General features: G+C 35.3%; 1 protein-coding gene across 1 annotated transcript; it reads right to left on the bottom strand.

The window, feature by feature from the left end:
• Positions 1-937: 937 nt before the first annotated feature.
• LOC139973797 (uncharacterized) lies at positions 938-20557 on the bottom strand. The gene is made up of 9 exons (XM_071980664.1): positions 20201-20557; positions 12912-12942; positions 12121-12293; positions 11496-11760; positions 10642-10853; positions 9780-9989; positions 3343-3651; positions 2949-3210; positions 938-1272 (listed from the first exon to the last, which is right to left on the bottom strand). Exons 1-9 carry the CDS (start codon positions 20264-20266, stop codon positions 938-940), a joined length of 1863 nt encoding a protein of 620 aa, XP_071836765.1. The 5' UTR covers positions 20267-20557.
• Positions 20558-21238: the final 681 nt, after the last annotated feature.

Genomic DNA, 21238 nt, shown 5'->3' on the forward strand with positions numbered 1-21238 from the left:
CAATTTCCTTTAGGTTCCCGAAGGTTGGATATCTGCATGTATAACGTAAATGTAGATCAAGTTGTGTGCACATATATCAAATGTGCGGGTTACGGGAAATATTACATTTCTTCGACTGACTGAGATAGGGATATGGAACTTTATGGTCACTGTAGTTGAATAAAGCATATTGTAAACAAGGGAGTATAAGACCCTGGTTTGGTTAAAGGCGACTACCACGTCGGGGAATTTAGGGTCTAGCTAATTAACACTCTTGTGTGTGGTTGAAAAGGGATGTGCAAACCTAGATGAGTGGTCTCATTCTTTTTCCAATGAAAGTAAAACAAATGTAAAAAAAATAAAAATCATCCGACTGAGCCAACCCCCCCCCCACCAACGGAGCGATAGAGTAGAAAAGGGATTTTTCCTTGCAAACGCAAATGTTGTTGGACTAAGGTTGCTTATACCGTCAGGAATATCAGTCAAATATTGGCCAATAGGTATCAAAAGTGAATTGAGTTCATGTCAGAATATTTTAGAGCGAAAGACGGTGGTAATATATTAATACCGGACTATTTTAATTCTTAGGCAATGAACGAAATGACATGTACAAAGGAGAGGTCAACGTTACCGACGCTTTATTGTATACTTTGTTCATTTTATACGGAAATTAGTGTCACATCATCGTAATTCCATCATTATTGTTAATGACATGACATATTGAAATGGCATTGTCACATAGATATATCTTAATGTTGTCGTATAACTAAGTCGATTCATTTCTGTCTGTTCTGTCGATTTTGGACAGAGTTTGGAGCCATATTCCTCGATTAAAGAAATATTACATTAGGACCCGTGTAACATTCGGTGGAGAGGAGTTCAGTTGTTTTGAAATGCCTCAATGTTGTTTTTCTACACTCTGTTACATAGACCACTCCGCAAAGAAAATTGTTTATCTCTACACTGGCCGTATTTTCATATCTGTGTATTGAAGGCCGCAGTCGTATCCACTAAGATTAGTCCAGAAAATGTTCGTTCCTCGAGTTGAGCCATCGTAGTCTCCGTTGAGGTGAGAATGCGCACAATAGAAACAAGTACTTCCGACAGGGAAATTATCACAATAATATTCATGAGTACGGCAATAGTAATAATAATAATAATAATAATAATAATAATAACCGAACCACCAAGCTCCTTGATGCTTCTCGGCGCAGTTATAGGAACTCGACTCATCATAATCCCGGTCACGTGTGCTGAATTGTTTGTTGTTGCTACGCGACATAGCATCATAACCTACGGATTCGAGAAAGAAAACAAATTTCAAATGTTAAGTACACTCCACCGTACCGTTATTTATATTACTAATTGTTAGTATTAGTGCTTATCTAGTAATCTTTTATTTCTTAAAGCAATACAAAATGCTGTCATTTCAGATGTATTAACTGAAAGGTGATACCACATCAGTTTATTATATACGATTTCACAGAGAAAAAAATCACCGTAAAATTGCGTTGCCAAAGTCTCCGTAAGCCTTTCAGTAATAGGTTTGCCTACGTGTATTTATAAAGTAAATTATTCCTCAATTTTGTCCCCTGCAAACTTTTATTTATTACGAATATTACCGATAACTAGCAGTAAGGTGTAACTAATATTATTGTATTTGGCACTCATTAGCAATCATATTGTTCTAAATTTCCAAAACTTTATTCAAATTGAAAATGGCATATTGGGAATGTGTCTGTTTTGCTTGTTAATTTTCATCTGCTCCTTAATTCAATAGTAATTTCATCATTCTGCGTTTAGTGCCCGATGTAGTAACATTTCTTACAGTATTATTTTCCGAAATTCTTAAAAGTTAAATATTTGTCCTTTACTAAACAACGGAAAAATGAAATGTGCTGCATTCTGGGTCTATAGTTAAAACAATTCATTCATACAAAATCGATGAATCTACGTAGAATGTTTCAAAGCTACATTCCATCAATATTTATGCAAGCTATGAAACTTCTTTCTGTCTACGTAGCTGTTTTCATACTGATCACGTGGCTATCACACAGTAGGCTAAGTTGTGGTTGATAACCTTCTTGTTACGCTATTGGCTATTTATGTTCATTTTATTTTGTTTATATTATGCTTACTTATGTGTGTAAAAATAACATACTTGTATCATGTGTATTTGATAATTGTGTCCTCAGTACATCCACCATATTGTGTCTATGTCCACACAAATCATGTAGTTCAAATTTTAGAGATACAATGACCTTCTTTTGTTAGCACTGTCAGTCAGACTGATTACAAATGACAGTTTAGAGATATAAATATGTCAATGCGTGGCTACATAAAGGCAACTTCTCACTTACTTTTTCAAAAATTTACACATAAAAAGTCAATCGAAATTTTAAACAATATTTATATGTATATATATTTAATATGTTTCTTATTTTAATATTTTTTATATGATTGATGTTCAATGTGAAAAACTTTAGAAATAAAATGCCCAGTATAGCGTTTTTACTAGTTTGTCATGATTAGTAGGTAACGCAGCTAGACATAAGTTACGAGAGAAATGGTTATTGGATAGGATGTGTAAATATGTAGATTAGGATATAAAGTATATTTCAGGTTCAATATGAAGTTTCATGGTTTAGTGACCAGATGCTAAGGGCACAACTGTAATGCTTTTACATTCATGGATGTACTAAGCTACCTGCCTTTTACTTTTACTTACCATGTTTCGTGAGTTATTTGCATTAATCATTTAATTTACTACTAAATATTTACGAGGAAATTCCTTCCACTATTTGAAACAATCGTGTGTCAACAAACATCTGTTAGATCTGGAGTTAAAAACATGCAGATATGCTTAATGTAAAACAATGATGAACGTTGAGAACGCATTGTTATTTTTTAGAATGCATTTAACTAGTAAATCCCAAATAATGATACTAAAAAAGTACAGAGATTCTAACCTGCATTTCCACTATATGATCCAATTGATAGTCGGTATTTGTCCGCATCGTCACTGATGCTAAAGGAGGAATAGAGGGCGTAATACGACGACCTTCTTGAATCGGTGAGGTCTATCCGGAGACTGTATGTTTTTTGATTGGTAATTGCGTGTATATAATCATTACCGAGCCAATGATCTCGACTAGGATGTTCAAATCCGGCCTTGTATTCAGCCCAGGTACGAAAGAAATCAACAGAGGCGATTGATCGTCGCTGAATGACCTATGAATATAAATGGAAATTTACATGTAACAGGAGTAAGTGAGAAATGTAATGTGTCTTCCACACTCTCGCAGAACAAATGAATTCAGAAACAAGACACTTAACTGGTTGAAATATTCGTGCACAACTCACCGTCCATCCTCCTCCGTTACTTTCCATCTCACAGTAAACCTGAATGCCGCTTGGCGAACCATCAGGGTAAATGGTGTAAACTCCATCACTGAGTGTACCGGAACCATGAAGCTCGTAGCAATCTTTTGCAATCACGCGGGTACACGTCACTCCTTCTCCTCCGTAGCCATCATTACAGTAACATTTACGGACACCGTTCCTCGTATCACAGGTTGCGTGAGCACTACACCGGTAACTCTCATCTATAAGCCGGTTGTTCCTACAGGTTGATTTTCGTGTACATCTTGAATTTGCGTAAAACTGGCCCTCCTAATTTAAGATATTCAGTGGGGGAAAAAAATGAATTATGAATGTGTTGTTGTCACAATGAAATGTACAGGATTTAAACGTTGGTGACCAACGCAAACTTCCCCTTGGCTGATTATGGTAAAGGTATGAACCTTGATGAAAGTTTTACTAGGTCTTGATACCAAATCCAAGGAAGGGGGTCTACAGGGACTCGCCATGAATGAAAATAGCTGTTAAATGTTGCATTCAACAACTTATTTCGATATTTTCGATACATTAGGCCTGCAATTGGTTCTAAATGCAAGACCGTGGTAAGAAGTACGAATTAATGTTTGTGAAGGTTTATAAAGTGGTTGCACACCCGTATAGGAGTGGTCTTATGCTTCCCGGCTAAATTTAATACATCCCGCGACTGACAGTGTTGTCTGGACTGGCGTCGGAAGTAAGTTCCCAGACCCCTGCATGCCTAACCAATGCAAGCGCTATACGTTTATCTCTGAATGTAATGCGATAACCAACAAGTTTAAGTGGTAAAAGGTTTTCTTCGCATTATATGGACCATGAAATATGAAAATAAGTATTAAAAATGCCATAATAGAACCATACTGACCCTTAATACACTTCCTTTGTCAGCAACGAAGCAGTTGTGGGTGCACGTCACTCCGTCCCCTTGGTAGTTTGGATTGCAGTAACATTTACGGACATCGTTCCTCGTATCACAGGTTGCGTGACTACTACACTGGTAACTCTCATCTACAAGCTGGTTGTTCCTACAGGTTGATTTTCGTGTACATCTTGAATTAGCGTAAAACTGGCCCTCCTAATGTAAGATATTCAGTGAAAAACAAAAATGAACTATGAATGTGCTGTTGTCACAATGAAATGTACAGGATTTCAACGTTGGGTGACCAAAGCAAAATTCCCCTTGACTGCTATATGTAATGGTATGAACCTGGATGAAAGTTTTATGAGGTCTTGATACCAACTCATTAGTGGGGTGGTGGGGGTGGGATTCGCCTTAAAATAGGTAGCTGCAAAATGCTACATTCAAAGGTTTATTGAGACTATCCATGAGTAGGATAATTATTTCTTACTGCAAGACTGTGGTAAGAAGTATCCATGAATGTTTGTGAAAGGTTTATAAAGGGGTTTCACACCCGTATACGAGTGGTCTTATGATTCCCGACTAAATGTAGTTTATTCCTCGACTGACAGTTTTGTCTGGACTGGCGTCGGAAGTGAGGTCCCAGACCCCTGCCCAACCGCGATGCAAGCGCTATTCATTTACATATAAATGTAATGCGATAACCAACAAGTTTAAGTAGTAAAAGGTATCCATCCAATAATATGGGCAATAAAGTATGAGAAAAGTATTTAAAATGCCATAACAGAACCGTACTGACCCTTATTACACTTCCTTTGTCAGCAACGAAGCAGTTGTGGGTGCACGTCAATCCGTCTCCTTGGTAGTTTTGATCGCAGTAACATTTACGGACACCGTTCCTTGTATCACAGGTTGCGTGACTACTGCACTGGTAACTCTCATCTATAAGCCGGTTGTTCCTACAAGTTGATTTTCGTGTACATCTTGAATTAGCGTAAAACTGGCCCTCCTAATTTAAGATTTTCAGAGAAAAATGTGAATTATGAATTTGCTGTCGTCACAATAAAATGTAGAGGATTTCAACTTAAGATGACCAATGCAAAATTCCCCTTGACTGATGTAGGTAAGGTATGAACCTTGATGAAAGTTTGATGAGGTATTGATACCAACTCCAAAGTAGGGGGCATAGGGATTCCCCATTAATAAAATAGCAATCAAATGTTGCATTCAACAACATATTTCGATATTTTCGATACATTAGACCTGCAATTAGTTCTAACTACAGACTGTGGTAAAAAGTATGAACACATTTGTTGTGAAAGGTTTATAAAGTGGTTGCACACCCGTATAGGAGTGGTCTTATGCTTCCCGGCTAAATTTAATACATCCCTCGACTGACAGTTTTGTCTGGACTGGCGTCGGAAGTGAGGTCCCAGACCCCTGCCCAACCGCGATGCAAGCGCTATACATTTATCTCTAAATGTAATGCGATAACCAACAAGTTTAAGTAGTAAAAGGTTTCCTTCGCATTATATGGACCATGAAATATGAAAATAAGTATTCAAAATGCCATAACAGAACCGTACTGACCCTTAATACACTTCCTTTGTCAGCAACGAAGCAGTTGTGGGTGCACGTCACTCCGTCCCCTTGGTAGTTTGGATTGCAGTAGCATTTACGGACACCGTTCCTCGTATCGCAGGTTGCGTGACTACTACACTGGTAACTCTCATCTATAAGACGGTTGTTTCTACAAGTTGATTTTCGTGTACATCTTGAATTAGCGTAAAACTGGCCCTCCTAATGTAAGATAATCATTGAAAAACAAAAATGAATTATGAATGTGCTGTTGTCACAATGAAATGTACAAGATTTCAACGTTGGGTGACCAAGCAAAATTCCCCTTAACTGATATATGTAAAGGTATGAACCTGGATGAAAGTTTTATGAGGTCTTGAAACCAACTTTGAATTAGTGGGGTGGTGGGGGGGGGGGATAGGGATTCGCCTTAAAATAGGGAGCTGCCAAATGTTGCATTCAAGGGTTTATTGAGACTGAGCAGGATAATTATTTCTTACTGCAAGACATTGGTAAGAAGTATCCATGAATGTTTGTGAAAGGTTTATAAAGGGGTTTCACACCCGTATACGAGTGGTCTTATGATTCCCGACTAAATGTAGTTTATTCCTCGACTGACAGTTTTGTCTGGACTGGCGTCGGAAGTGAGGTCCCAGACCCCTGGCCAACCGCGATGCAAGCGCTATTCATTTACATATAAATGTAATGCGATAACCAACAAGTTTAAGTAGTAAAAGGTATCCATCCAATAATATGGGCAATAAAGTATGAGAAAAGTATTTAAAATGCCATAACAGAACCGTACTGACCCTTATTACACTTCCTTTGTCAGCAACGAAGCAGTTGTGGGTGCACGTCAATCCGTCTCCTTGGTAGTTTTGATCGCAGTAACATTTACGGACACCGTTCCTTGTATCACAGGTTGCGTGACTACTGCACTGGTAACTCTCATCTATAAGCCGGTTGTTCCTACAAGTTGATTTTCGTGTACATCTTGAATTAGCGTAAAACTGGCCCTCCTAATTTAAGATTTTCAGAGAAAAATGTGAATTATGAATTTGCTGTCGTCACAATAAAATGTAGAGGATTTCAACTTAAGATGACCAATGCAAAATTCCCCTTGACTGATGTAGGTAAGGTATGAACCTTGATGAAAGTTTGATGAGGTATTGATACCAACTCCAAAGTAGGGGGCATAGGGATTCCCCATTAATAAAATAGCAATCAAATGTTGCATTCAACAACATATTTCGATATTTTCGATACATTAGACCTGCAATTAGTTCTAACTACAGACTGTGGTAAAAAGTATGAACACATTTGTTGTGAAAGGTTTATAAAGTGGTTGCACACCCGTATAGGAGTGGTCTTATGCTTCCCGGCTAAATTTAATACATCCCTCGACTGACAGTTTTGTCTGGACTGGCGTCGGAAGTGAGGTCCCAGACCCCTGCCCAACCGCGATGCAAGCGCTATACATTTATCTCTAAATGTAATGCGATAACCAACAAGTTTACGTAGTAAAAGGTTTCCTTCGCATTATATGGACCATGAAATATGAAAATAAGTATTCAAAATGCCATAACAGAACCGTACTGACCCTTAATACACTTCCTTTGTCAGCAACGAAGCAGTTGTGGGTGCACGTCACTCCGTCCCCTTGGTAGTTTGGATTGCAGTAGCATTTACGGACACCGTTCCTCGTATCGCAGGTTGCGTGACTACTACACTGGTAACTCTCATCTATAAGACGGTTGTTTCTACAAGTTGATTTTCGTGTACATCTTGAATTAGCGTAAAACTGGCCCTCCTAATGTAAGATAATCATTGAAAAACAAAAATGAATTATGAATGTGCTGTTGTCACAATGAAATGTACAAGATTTCAACGTTGGGTGACCAAGCAAAATTCCCCTTAACTGATATATGTAAAGGTATGAACCTGGATGAAAGTTTTATGAGGTCTTGAAACCAACTTTGAATTAGTGGGGTGGTGGGGGGGGGGGGATAGGGATTCGCCTTAAAATAGGGAGCTGCCAAATGTTGCATTCAAGGGTTTATTGAGACTGAGCAGGATAATTATTTCTTACTGCAAGACATTGGTAAGAAGTATCCATGAATGTTTGTGAAAGGTTTATAAAGTGGTTGCACACCCGTATAGGAGTGGTCTTATACTTCCCGACTAAATGTAGTTTATTCCTCGACTGACAGTTTTGTCTGGACTGGCGTCAGAATTGAGGTCCCGGACCCCGCCCAACCGCGATGCAAGCGCTATTCATTTACACATAAATGTAATGCGATAACCAACAAGTTTAAGTAGTAAAAGGTATCCATCCAATAATATGGGCAATAAAGTATGAGAAAAGTATTTAAAATGCCATAACAGAACCGTACTGACCCTTATGACACTTCCTTTGTCAGCAACGAAGCAGTTGTGGGTGCACGTCAATCCGTCCCCTTGGTAGTTTTGATCGCAGTAACATTTACGGACACCGTTCCTCGTATCACAGGTTGCGTGTTCACTACACTGGTAACTCTCATCTATAAGCCGGTTGTTCCTACAAGTTGATTTTCGTGTACATCTTGAATTAGCGTAAAACTGGCCCTCCTAATTTAAGATTTTCAGTGAAAAAAATGAATTATGAATTTGCTGTCGTCACAATAAAATGTACAAGATTTCAACGAAAGGTGACCAATGCAAAATTCCCCTTGACTGATGTAGGTAAAGGTATGAACCTTGATGAGGTCTTGATACCAACTCCAAAGTAGGGGGCATATGGATTCCCATTAATAAAATAGCAGTAAATGTTGAATTCAACAACATATTTCGATATTTTCGAAACGTAAGACCTGCAATTGGTTCTAACTGCAGACTGTGGTAGAAAGGATGAACACATTTGTTGTGAAAGGTTTAAAGGGGTTGCACACCCGTATAGGAGTGGTCATATGCTTCCCGACTAAATGTAATACATCCATAGACTAACAGTTTTGTCTAAGACTGGCGACCGAAGTGAGGTCCATGGCACCTGGCCAACTGCGATACAAGCGCTATATCCATTCATCTCTAAATGTATGCGATAATCGATATGTTTAAATATGAACAGGTTTCCTTCTAAGTGTATGGACAATGAAGTATTAGAAAAGTATTTAAAATACCAAAACAGAACCGTACTGACCCTTAATACACTTCCTTTGTCAGCAACGAAGCAGTTGTGGGTGCACGTCGTTCCGTCCCCATTGTAGTTTTGATCGCAGTAACATTTACGGACACCGGTCCTCGTATCACAGGTTGCTTGTTCACTACACTGGTAACTCTCATCTATAAGACGGTTGTTCCTACAAGTTGATTTTCGTGTACATCCTGAATTAGCGTGAAACTGGCCCTCCTAAGTTAGATATTCGGTAAAAAAGGTGAATATACGCATTTGCAGTTGTCAAAATGAAATGTACAGTATTTTAACGTTGTATGATTAATGCAAAATGACTGATATAGGTATGGGTATGATCCTTCAAGAAAGTTTCATGAGGTCTTGATACCAAATCTAAAGTAGGGAGGGGGGGGGGTGTAGGAATTCGTTATTAACAAAAAATAGCCGTCAAATGATGCATACAACAACTTATTTCGATATTTTCGATACATTAGGCCTGCAATTAGTTCACACTGCAAGACTGTGGTAAGGTGTATCTATAAATTTTTGTGTAAGGTTTATGAAGGGGTTGCACACCCGTAAAGGAGAAGTGTTATGCTTCCCGACTAAATGTAGTACATCCCTCGACTGACAGTTTTGTCTGGACTGGCGTCGGGAGTGGGTGCATAATCTAGGTTAATCGCGATGCGAACGCTACTTGGTTATTTGTTAATGTATTGCGATACTCAACAAGTTTAAATAGTAAAAGGATTCTTTCTAATTATATGGAAAATTAATTAAAAGCAAATCTTATAAAATTTCATAACAGGTTTTACTGACCCTTAATACACTTCCTTTGTCAGCAACGAAGCAGTTGTGGGTACACGTCACTCCGTCCCCATGGTAATTTTGATTGCAGTAACATTTACGGACACCGGTCCTCGTATCGCAGGTTGCGTGTTCACTACACTGGTAACTCTCTTCTATAAGACGGTTGTTTCTACAAGTTGATTTTCGTGTACATCCTGAATTAGCGTGAAACTGGTCCTCCTAAGTTAAATATTTAGTGAAAATACCAATAAATGAATTATGAATTGCAGGTGTTAGAGTGCAATGTACCGCATGACAGATGCAAAATTACCCTCGATGGATTTAGGTAAAGGTATGAAACTTTAAGAAATTTTTATAAGGTCTTGATACCGTCTCCAAAGAAGGTGGCCTAGGGATTCGCATTGAAAACAAATAGCCGTTAAATGTTACATTCAACAACTTATTCGATATTTTCGATACATTAGGCCTGCAATTGGTTCTAACTTGAATACTGTGGTAGGAAGTATGTATACTTTTTTTTGAAATGTTTATAAAGGGGTTGCACACCCGTATAGGAGTGGTCTTATGCTTCCCGCTTAAGTTAAATACATCCCTCGACACATCTTGTATTGATGTAAAAATTGCCCTCCTAATTTAAGATATTCAGCAAAACAAAACTAATAAATAAATCATGAATTTGCGGTTTTAACAGAAATTCAGAACGGAATTTCAACGGTGGGTGGCCAATCCTATCAACCGCGTTTCGTATACTTCTCGGTTATATGTTAATGTAATGCAATGATCAACAAGTTAAAGTAGTAAATGGTTTCCTTTTACTTATATTGAACATTAATTAAAAGTAAATCATTTAAATTGAAATAACCGTACTGACCGTTAATACACTTCCTTTGTCAGCAACGAAGCAGTTACATTGGTTCAGAGGGATGCATTGTTCTTCCTGTCTCAGATAATCACCGACACAAACACATTGCTCTGTTTCTCTGCGAGACGTAGCCGAGATGCAAGTGTCAGGGTCATCACAAGTCCTCTCACATATCTCATTGCTAAATATCTCATTAGCCGGACACCGTTCAGGGATTATTCCTAGAGAACAGGACAGAATAAAATGTAAATAATAGTAACCAGTATCAGACACGAAGTATAAGACACGTGGCAAAGAATAATTTTTGTCATTCCTTCAATACTATCAATACTGTACAATGGCTATCAGAACGTTACTGAAAAGAAACACACCTTCAGAAGCATTTCGAATTAATCTAGAATATTTTAAATCATCTAGTGGTCGTTCCGTAGTCACATTAATGTTAATATAAATTCAGCATTACGAGATAACAACCGAATAATCCTTTATTGAACAACTGGTTTGAAACCAAATAGTCATATCCTATTTCTGTTCACAGTTTCTCTCGGTGTTAGTAAACTGCTTTCTGAAAACAATGATAATTAATAACAACATCGAATTATTTGCGTTGGTTGTTCTGATCAAACTGGGAGACGAAACTGTTTTAAGTGTAAACGTTCTGTTGTCCAAACGTTAGATACTGTTTCTTGTTCAGAGCCAAGATAAGAGTTAAGTACGAAGCAGTCTTACAGTAAGTGTGTAATTACACTTTGGCCAGAATAAACAATTAAGTTTAAACACGTTCACATTTGACATTTAATAAACGATCACAATTATTTTTAAGTTTTGGCTTTCAATTTAATAAGAATGTAAAAGACACTTACCATCTGATTTTACGAATGTACCTAAACTAGAGATATAATATTTCCCCCATTCATCTGAGATTCGAAACTTGTCGTATGTAACATAGTAAGTATCTCCAGCAACGTTCTCAAAGTCCATTCGCAGTTGGTACCGCTTTTGATTTGTTAAGACGGCAATTTTCTCATTTCCGATCCAAAACTCACTTCCTAGAAAGCCAAAGCCATTTCTGAATTCTTTCCAATTTCTATTAAAATTTACAGAATCCGATCTTCGTCGCTGTAATACCTACAACGAATATCAAAGAAGTCAAGCTTTGACTAGGACGTTATTAAAAATTTATTATTCTTTCCTTCCTGCAATGCGATTAGTTGCTGACAGTTACAACAGAGAAAAAGAACTTATAATTTCTAATTTTACTTCGTAGTGTGGACTAGAGGTTTACAGTTTTCTTAGAAGATGAACCACAGTGTACTTAATTTCAAAATAAATAAAATAATTGATTCAAATTTCGTTTCGAAAAAAAATATCAAAAATATGAAATAACGATTTTGTATGAAATCGGTATATATTCGTCTATGCAAAATTGAATACATTTGTACAAAACTAGTTAAAGTTGAAAAGGAGAAATCAAGTAAACACCCATACCGTCCATCCACCACTATCAAGATCATTATCACAGTAAGCCTCAAACGGTTCCGGATAGCCATCTGGTTTAATAAGGAACACTCCAGATGTATTGTGGGTAGAGGAACAGGTATTCGATACTTCTTTGCAATCCCTTGGATACGCTGGTTGTTGAAAAACAAAGTATGATATACCTTTATGGAAAGGAAAACAAAGTAAAACTGTTATTGCAATTGAAAAATCAGTTCAATTAATGAATATATCGCCTTTGATTATACGTCAATTGTTATAGAAATGGATTAGTTACTATGAGAGTAAGATAATAGGTCAGTCTTTATACCAATTATTACTCAACTACCATATAGAGGAAGATATAGCGACTAAATAGAAATACAGTAATCGTCATTTAATTCATATATGTTTTGAAGCATTGGTTCTCAGTCTGCAATGGAAATTGAATTTATTTTGCATCAAGTTCCCGTAGTTATCAATCATATCCAAGTTTCATCAAAAGGCTCATGAAAAAAAGTCAAATTCCGTTTAACTTACCTGGAAAAAATAGATGTAGCACGTAGAACATGACATGATCAAAATATACGGCTCAGAGGAAATCAATGTTATAATATATGTTAGGAAATGGTGGCACGATTGAAAAACAAAACGTCTAGAGCGACCATTACATAACCTTGAACATTCCAAGACTTTCAATTTGTCCAATTGATGTGTTAACGTTTATAATACATAGGTGATATAACTTACAGAGGTTGCTTCTTATTATAACGTAAATCATATAACATTACCATTACACCTACCTGAAGATCTTCCCTCGGCACTGACGATTACCTGTGTAATAATAGACATTTTCTGAATACATTACAAGACATACAGAGTATTGCAATCAACACTAAGCAGGATCAGATTAAATCTAATGTTAATGTATAATGAACCAGTTCGAGGGAAAGGAAGAGCATTTCGAGAACTTGTCCCAAAAAATGTTATATTAAAACAAGTAAAGTCGATTTGAACTATGGTAAATTCTCCTGATCACCACTTTATATGATTTGTTTGTTTTTTTCTATATTCCATATCTGATTTACAGGTCAATGATCACTTACAGAGTGCAACTTTCTTCCAGGAAGCATTAGATTGGCATTTTCCACTCTCGTACATGATATGCAAGCTAACGCGAGAGAACAAAGGCAATAGCCGGCTGCTTGAATAAACTTCTTTGTTGCTTAATGCAGACAGATGTTCTTTGTTCATGTTATATTTTGACATAAGAACATTTCAGACATGAGTTGTAACGCATTTGTGTTTGACAGTCCATCATAACGGGTATGGATCATAAGCTACTCTTTCTGGAATACAATTACTGTTTTTTGATACTTACCGTGCACATGAAACACTGAGATTTAAAGGTGCCATGTACTTGTAAGGTAAGTGCATAGACATATTCCATTATACCTTACTAAATAAACAAGTGAAGCAGCGCTGTAGAAGCTCAGCTAAGCTTCTATTTGATAAGTTTGTTTCAAGTGTTGTGCAGATATCCTGAATATTGGTTTTAGCCGATATCCGATATTACAATCCCAATATCGGCCCATATTCCGATATTTTAAACAGCAATAATGATGGTCAAACTACACGTTAAGTCTTGCTTTAATACATACAGTATCATAATTATAATCGACTGTCTTAAGTTATTGTCGTTTTTCACAACTCAAACGCAGTAACAGCTTATTTAACTATCATTTGCAGAAAAAAAGGGCATAATCTATAACATGTTTCCTATCCTAAATAAACGATTACATTTCCCACCAAGTTGATATGCATGAAATTGTGTGCTATCATTTTTTTTTGTGTAAAAACACAAGCCTAGACTTCCTGTTTCTTCTGTTGCACTATTCGTTACTCTGTTTGACCAACTATGTTCAACACTTAGGCTGCAAGTCTTATTCAAACTGCCTTCAAATGGAGCCACGAATTTCTTAGCAAAAGTGACATCGTGTCATGAATAAGCTCATTTAATGTAGAAAAAACATGAGCATATCCCGGCTAAGAACTTTAACTACTCCTTGTGTTTAACAGAACGAAAACGAAAACTTGTTCTACGATTTTCTAATTACCGTAGACAATTATGTCTTTCCATTAGCCGGCTACACTAACAACTAAGCCTAGCCAAAATGAGCAAGTGCTTCGTGTTTGAAATATTTCGTAAACCAGTCGGCAACAAATTGTGATAAGCAAACTTGATTCTCAAAATGCAATCTTTTCATTAGCCATTGCTGTTTGACAAAATGCATACATGATACTCTTTGCAGCTTTTGAAAGGTACATAATGATTTAGTAGGGGGTTTCCACGTGATATAACTTTTATTCTCAGCTGAGGGCTCAGACGCACTGTGCAAGTTAATGTGATAGGCTACTACAAGTCATATACATATAGATCCATAAGTTACTTCTTACATTGTGTTTTACCCCGGTGCATTTTTCGTAGGTCTGAATATGCCATATTTACAACTTTGCTTGTGCAAAATGTTTCTTGGACTCTTGCCAAGAATATTTGCAAGGGCAAAACAGTGAAATTTATTTTAAAGCGCGACAAAGAATGCTTTGTAGGCTATACGTAGCGTTTAGAGGCCTGACTGGTCCGTTTGTATCAGTAAATATTAATCAGAACTTGCGCCATGCTTGTTTGACAAGCTGATCGGCATATTGGCCGCTGAATATGAATCGAAATCGAGACTGAGGCTAAAATTGTTGAGAACAAATTAATAAAACATTGCAATAAACAAGAAGTGGCTTTGTTATGGAAAAAGAAGTTCAATATCGGTTTGCCGTTATCGGCATTGGGCCTTAATTTTACCGATGTCAATCCCTTATGCCTTATGCTCCTTCTTAGCAGACATAGGCCTAGTTTGTTACAATGTTAGAAATTTTTAATTCTTCAAATGGTAACACTTTCACAAACTAACTAGAAATGTAAGACAACAATATTAAAAGCTAACTCAACAAATCCACTTGGTATAGAAAGAAGAATAAAGATTTAACATTAAATTTGTATCTTCTATAACATGATGATAACATTACATAGTGTGACAGTAGAGACGGGTCGGAAGCAGCTTAAAAAAATACATTTTTCTTGTTTGCTAATTCCGAATAATACCAATATAGACAGGTTAGAACAGCCTAGCCTATTACGATTCAAATTTTATGAAATGACGATGTTATATGTCAATACAAAAACATAATGTATAGCTTTTCCAGTACCTGAAGTGAATTTAGACAATTCTCTGAATAACCAGAAAAAACAAGCTGTAAATCATTCCTGAAAGTTTAACAGTTTTCTGATGTTTTCTTCTCCATCAAATTTGTGAAAATTCTTAAAGACAATGTTTTCTCATGGGTCATCTTCTCAATAGTTTTAACACGTCGAACAGGTGAAGGGTTACTTTTTGGCACAATTTAGAATCCTTCTACAAGAGTTTGGCCCTTAGATACAAGACTATGGTATCATATTTACCTAAAGTTATAAATTATCAAATCTACAAAATCGAAATCATTACGTGGATTGATTTGAGCTATTTAGTAGTACATTTTATACTTTGCTGTTGCCAAAAGAGTAAAGTACACAATATAATACAATCTCTAGAAAGAGATTGAAGCGTAAAGGGGAGGGGGTGGGGCAGGGGAGATATATTTTTATCGTCGAATATGTTATTCAGGAAGCAACGACTTACACTGTTTGAGACGTTACTGCTGTATCTGTACACAACATTGTATTTATAATCACAGAATGCTAAATATCACATGCCGTATTTTCCCTTTATAAAATGCACGTGCGAACTATTGCTAGAACATATCATTTGGAGGGATTAATTTTGAAATCTTTCAACTTATTACCATACATGGAGTAGTTATAGGTGTTACGACAATACTTTCCAGTTTTTGCAACATGTTAGAAAAGAGACATTTAAATACAGTGTGATATATTTGATGTTTAATTTTTACAAGTCTATCATCAATATCTATTTTAAGTATTGGGAGAGTTCACTTTTGTATACTGAACTACATTACAACTTACATGTTACTGTTAAACGACAAACGAAAAATTAAGTTCTTTACTACACCGACCAGCCACATGGTATAATAAAGGGAAGGTGTGAGTCGTGTGGGAAGGAGGGAGTGGTGGAGGACAGCGAAGAGGGAGAGTGTGGGTGGGGATCGGTGACTACTCCCATCGTATACATGCTGTAGAGATAGAGTACATTTTCAGTAGTAAATCTGGTCATTAACTATGAGCGACGAAATACATGAGAATATCTTCGCGTTAGCTTTACATTTAATTTTTGTATTCAAATTGAGACTATTAAACGTTACCTAGTTAGTCAGTCACAAGGAAGTTTACATGATTGGCACGACTTCATGGAGCATTTTATATGAAAATCAAGTAAACTACGGTATTTGTGAAATGAGAGGTTTAAAAAGAGGACATAAATATATGTCTTTCTCGTATCAGTTTATTTCCAGATTATACATTGCCACTAAATTAACTATTTTGCACAGTTGTAGTTTATATATGCATCAATTTTTTAATCCTTTAGACGGTGAAGAGCCTATAATATTCCGAAAGTTGAAAAAAAAAAATCACTTTGGATTATCATTAAAATGTTAGTGAATTGGAGTATGTCAAAAGTATTTTTTTTTCTTCATAAAAATGAAATATAATTTACAGTTTACAGAGTTATCCTAACTTGGACTTAAAAAAAAAAACTAAAGACAAAACAAGAAAACATGTTTTAAAGAATTCCTGATCAACATAATTTTGCAATTAAAATTGAAAAGTAAAAATATTTAAGTACAAGCAACCATAATAAGAATCATGTTAGTTTTAAAGTGTTAAAAATGTTCTTTGCCTCTACACTGAGTTATTCCATTAGGAATATGGCCTTTAGTGATTTTCTTATGAAAGGGTGAAATTTTAGTTTTACTTTGTCCTAAATATGGCTTATACCTGACACTATAATGTAACAAAAGGGATTTAATGAAAGAAAACATACAAATCTTCCGTGAAATTTGATTTATTTGATAAGGCATTTACATAGTTTTCAAACAGTTTTCTTTTTCTATTTGTCTGGATTGGTGGCACAAAGAATAAAGAATCATTTACTACACATTATATATTGACTATGATTCAAAAATTGTTTTTTTCAATAAAAATCAAATGCAATTTACATTTTGTTGAGAAAGCTCTCGCTCCAATTATGTTGTATTACTAATTCTCTACGTTGCTTTAACTGTTATATATTAATCCTTATTGGAAGTAAAAAACAAAAACAAAACAATAACAAAACTAAAGACAGAACAAGAAACCATGTTTTAAAGAATTCCTGATCAACATAACTTTGCATTTAAAATTAAAGAGTGCAATTATTTAAGTACAAGCAGCCAGAATAAGAATCAGGTTATTTTTAAACTGTTAAAATGTTCTCGGCCTGTACACTGAATTATTTCCCTAGTAATATGGCCTTTAGTGGTTTCTTATGATAGAGTGAAGTTGTAGTTGTACTATGTCTTAGAATATGGCGTATTCTTGATACTATAATGTAACAAAAGGGATTTAATGGAAGAAAACATACAAATCTGCCGTGAAATTGATTTATTTGATAAGGAATTTACATAGTTTTTAAACAGTTTTCTTTTTCTAACATCATGTCGGTATTGATGGCACAAAGAGTAAAGAAAAATATTTTTATTTAGACTATGACTTTATACATAAAACTATTATCAACCTTTAAAATTCACATTGTACTGTGTAAAGATTGGTTTGAAACTTAAATAATTTAAACGACACAACCTAAACTATGTACAAAGCTAATGATTAGTTTACATTATTCAAATGACTCGAAAAGGTAAATCAAATGTTACAAAAATGGCAATTTATAAGCTCTAATAAAAACCCTAAACGCAGAAGTAATGCCTATGACATTAAAAAGCGCCTTTGTGTTTTTTCTTTAATTCTATTTTATTCAATTACAGATCGTGTAATAACAATACTATAAGAAAACAATGCTCTTACACTACTATTAGTTGTCATTACCATCACCAAATCGCTACCGTTTACTAGACTTCAACGTTTTTGAAATTTAAAAGGCATGCGATAGAGATGTTTTTTTTAACTTTGTCGTTTCAAATCAAATAAATGAACATGTCTTATATTTTTCTGCTCTTATGTCAATAATCTTTTAAAAGTGCGGTTAACACAAGTGTATATATCAAGATAAGAAAGCGGAATATTGAGATAATATTTCCTGGGAATCACTAACAATATAAAGCCTGAAGGAAAAAGAGAAAAATTGGAAGCTAGCCACTACAATCGCTGTAGACATTTTCATGATCGCGTACCATATAATTTTTGCGTGAAGGCAATTTAAAGCCACAACGTGGCATCTAAAAACAGCCGTTGCACTCACAAAAATTGCATTTGTACTTTTCTGGCTTTGTTGAAGTATATTTTTCTTTGATATTTCGTTGTGCATTGTTTATTATTTTCAGCATTTAATTTCCTAAATGTCCCTTTTTTTATTTTCCATAAATTAGTTTTAAATGAGATTGACGTGTTTACCAGTTAGTTTTAATGTTATTCAACCTTGTTTCATCGAACATGTACATGTACAAAATAGGGATCGTAATATTTATGTCTTCAAAATACATTTCAAAACATCTTTACTTTTTGTTGTAGACTATTTGTCACATAATGCTACTTAAATAACGATATTATTAACGTAATATGATGTAAGCATGAAAAGGAAGTAACATTTAGGTGCTCTTAAGAAATTGTAAAGCTGCAAATGTTAGGTTTGAATGATAGTTTACAGCAATATTATCACACTTAAAACTGAGCATTTCTTTAAATGTGATTAAACCTGAATCGGTCTTGCCACTCTTTTAAAGTTATACATATCTTTTTTAAAAGGATGTTCCTTATCGTTACAAATTTTGTTCACAGTAGTTATCCAACTGTTTGACTATTTGAAATGGAAGTTAATTAAACAGCTTTGTGGTTAGATTATTACATAGAAATGTTTTGCTTTTAGATTAGCCAACGTAAATTTTGCTTTAATGTATTCATAAAAATAATTTGAACAACAACAAGCAATACAGTGTCCGTTTTGGAAATCATATCAAAATAACAGACCTGACAAAGGAAGTTGCCTCTATACAGATGGATATCAAGTTATTCGTATGTAATTTATGTCAAATATTAAAAAAGAAGCCAGGCATTAAATAAATAAAAACATTGGAAACGTTTTTACCGTACAGAGAGTACCGAGTATCTCTGTATCGATAGAGAATATGATTATTGGATTTTTTACAGTGAGATAAATGTTAACATATGAATCTAGAAGTAACTGAATACAATACTTAAGTATTAAGTTTTTCCAAAAAAAAAAAAAATATGGAGCATGAATTTATGAGCTAGAATAATACACATGTGAATTTAAACTCAGTAATTCATAATATAAAATGAAGGAGTGTTGTAACGTATTGGTATGCATCTGTGAAAGGTAGGGTTGGCTATTGGTGGTTTTTGTAAAGGATATGTGGAGAAAGATATACTCACAGTTTGAAAAGAGACTGCTCTTTTCCCTACCATATCACGAAACGAGATTTACTTTAAAAAAATTGGTGTGTCAAAACCGATTTAGATGTTTGAGTTAGCTTTCTGAAGTATTTACACGTAAGCAAAGTGTAGAGAATACAGTATTTAGGCATAGGAAACCAGTTTTAACTATTTTAGCCCTTATTTTTTGTTAACGCAATGTGTATGGTTAAATTAAAAGTCGAAACATTGTTGTCCTATCGCGAAGTTAAAAAATGTGAGTATATTTAATTGAAGGCCTTCTTATTGAATATTATCAGGTATTTTTATCGAAGTTTTCCTACTTCTTGGAAGATGCAAACACTTCAGTTTGTCACATCATTTAATATTAACAGGGTTAGCTCAACAATACACTAACGCAACTTATGTTACTTTAGAAACAGTCAGAAGATATTCAATGGTAAAATACAAAATATATTTAATAATGGAAAGACTTACATTTTCTGTTCCAAATGAGTTCCAAATCGTCAAAACAGTCAAACAAACTTTGAAAAACTTCTCCATTATTTCGGGTTTGTATAAATGTTACGCGAAAAGATATTCGGTGAAGTGCAAGATGACAAATGGCACAGAGTCTCTCTCTAGGGGTGTGCAACTCTCTATGGAAATGGCCGCAGTAGTATGGATGTCTATTAATGCCATCATTTTATTTGAAATATAATTTGGTGAGCAGCTTATACAAATGTACTGCACATCTGTAGTATCCGTAGGCTTGTATGTAAACGTGGCTATTCGACATGCGCAATCCAACTTAATAGTATTCAGAGCTATTTATATCTTGAACATTCAGTATATATTACAGTAAGCTTAGGTTGCATGATGATGATTTGTCCTTGATCCGATAAATGCAATATATCACCTAGTGTATACTTATTGACTATCGTGCATCTAGTTCCCAGGACAGTATCGATATTGTAATTCAATAATAGTAAAATGTATTAGGTTTTTGAAATGTATCAATTACGGTGGTCACTTTTATTTTATGTTACATCTAGTGTGGTTCATATTAAAGTCTTTTGTAATTGTGTGTCGAAATAATGACGTCAATGCTACCAAGCCGATGAAAAGATAAGGAATGATAATTTGCTTGTTCTGGTTAAGCTGCTATTATCAATACTTTTAAGAACCCTTTATGGGTGATTAATTTAGCTAAGTAACTTCACTTTTATTTGGAAGGCAAAATTAGAGCAGTATCGAAAGGACAGGAAGTGATTCTACTAATCAGCAATATATAACATGCATAAACTAGTACAATACATATTATATACCGTGAAATGTACCGTATGATCTATTCTACACTATTGATTTTTATGTAAAAATATCTAATTAACTTATTTTAGAAAAGGTCGATGATTTGAAGCGGTAAGCTATGTGAACAATACTTCCTTGTTTATGATGCCTACGTCACACCCTGTCTGCGGAATCGAGTGTCCTCACATCTGATTGAATAAACATGCCAGCTGCTTTGCTGGGCTT

The sequence above is a fragment of the Apostichopus japonicus genome, chromosome 9, assembly GCF_037975245.1.
Source record: "Apostichopus japonicus isolate 1M-3 chromosome 9, ASM3797524v1, whole genome shotgun sequence".
NCBI lineage: Eukaryota > Metazoa > Echinodermata > Holothuroidea > Aspidochirotida > Stichopodidae > Apostichopus > Apostichopus japonicus.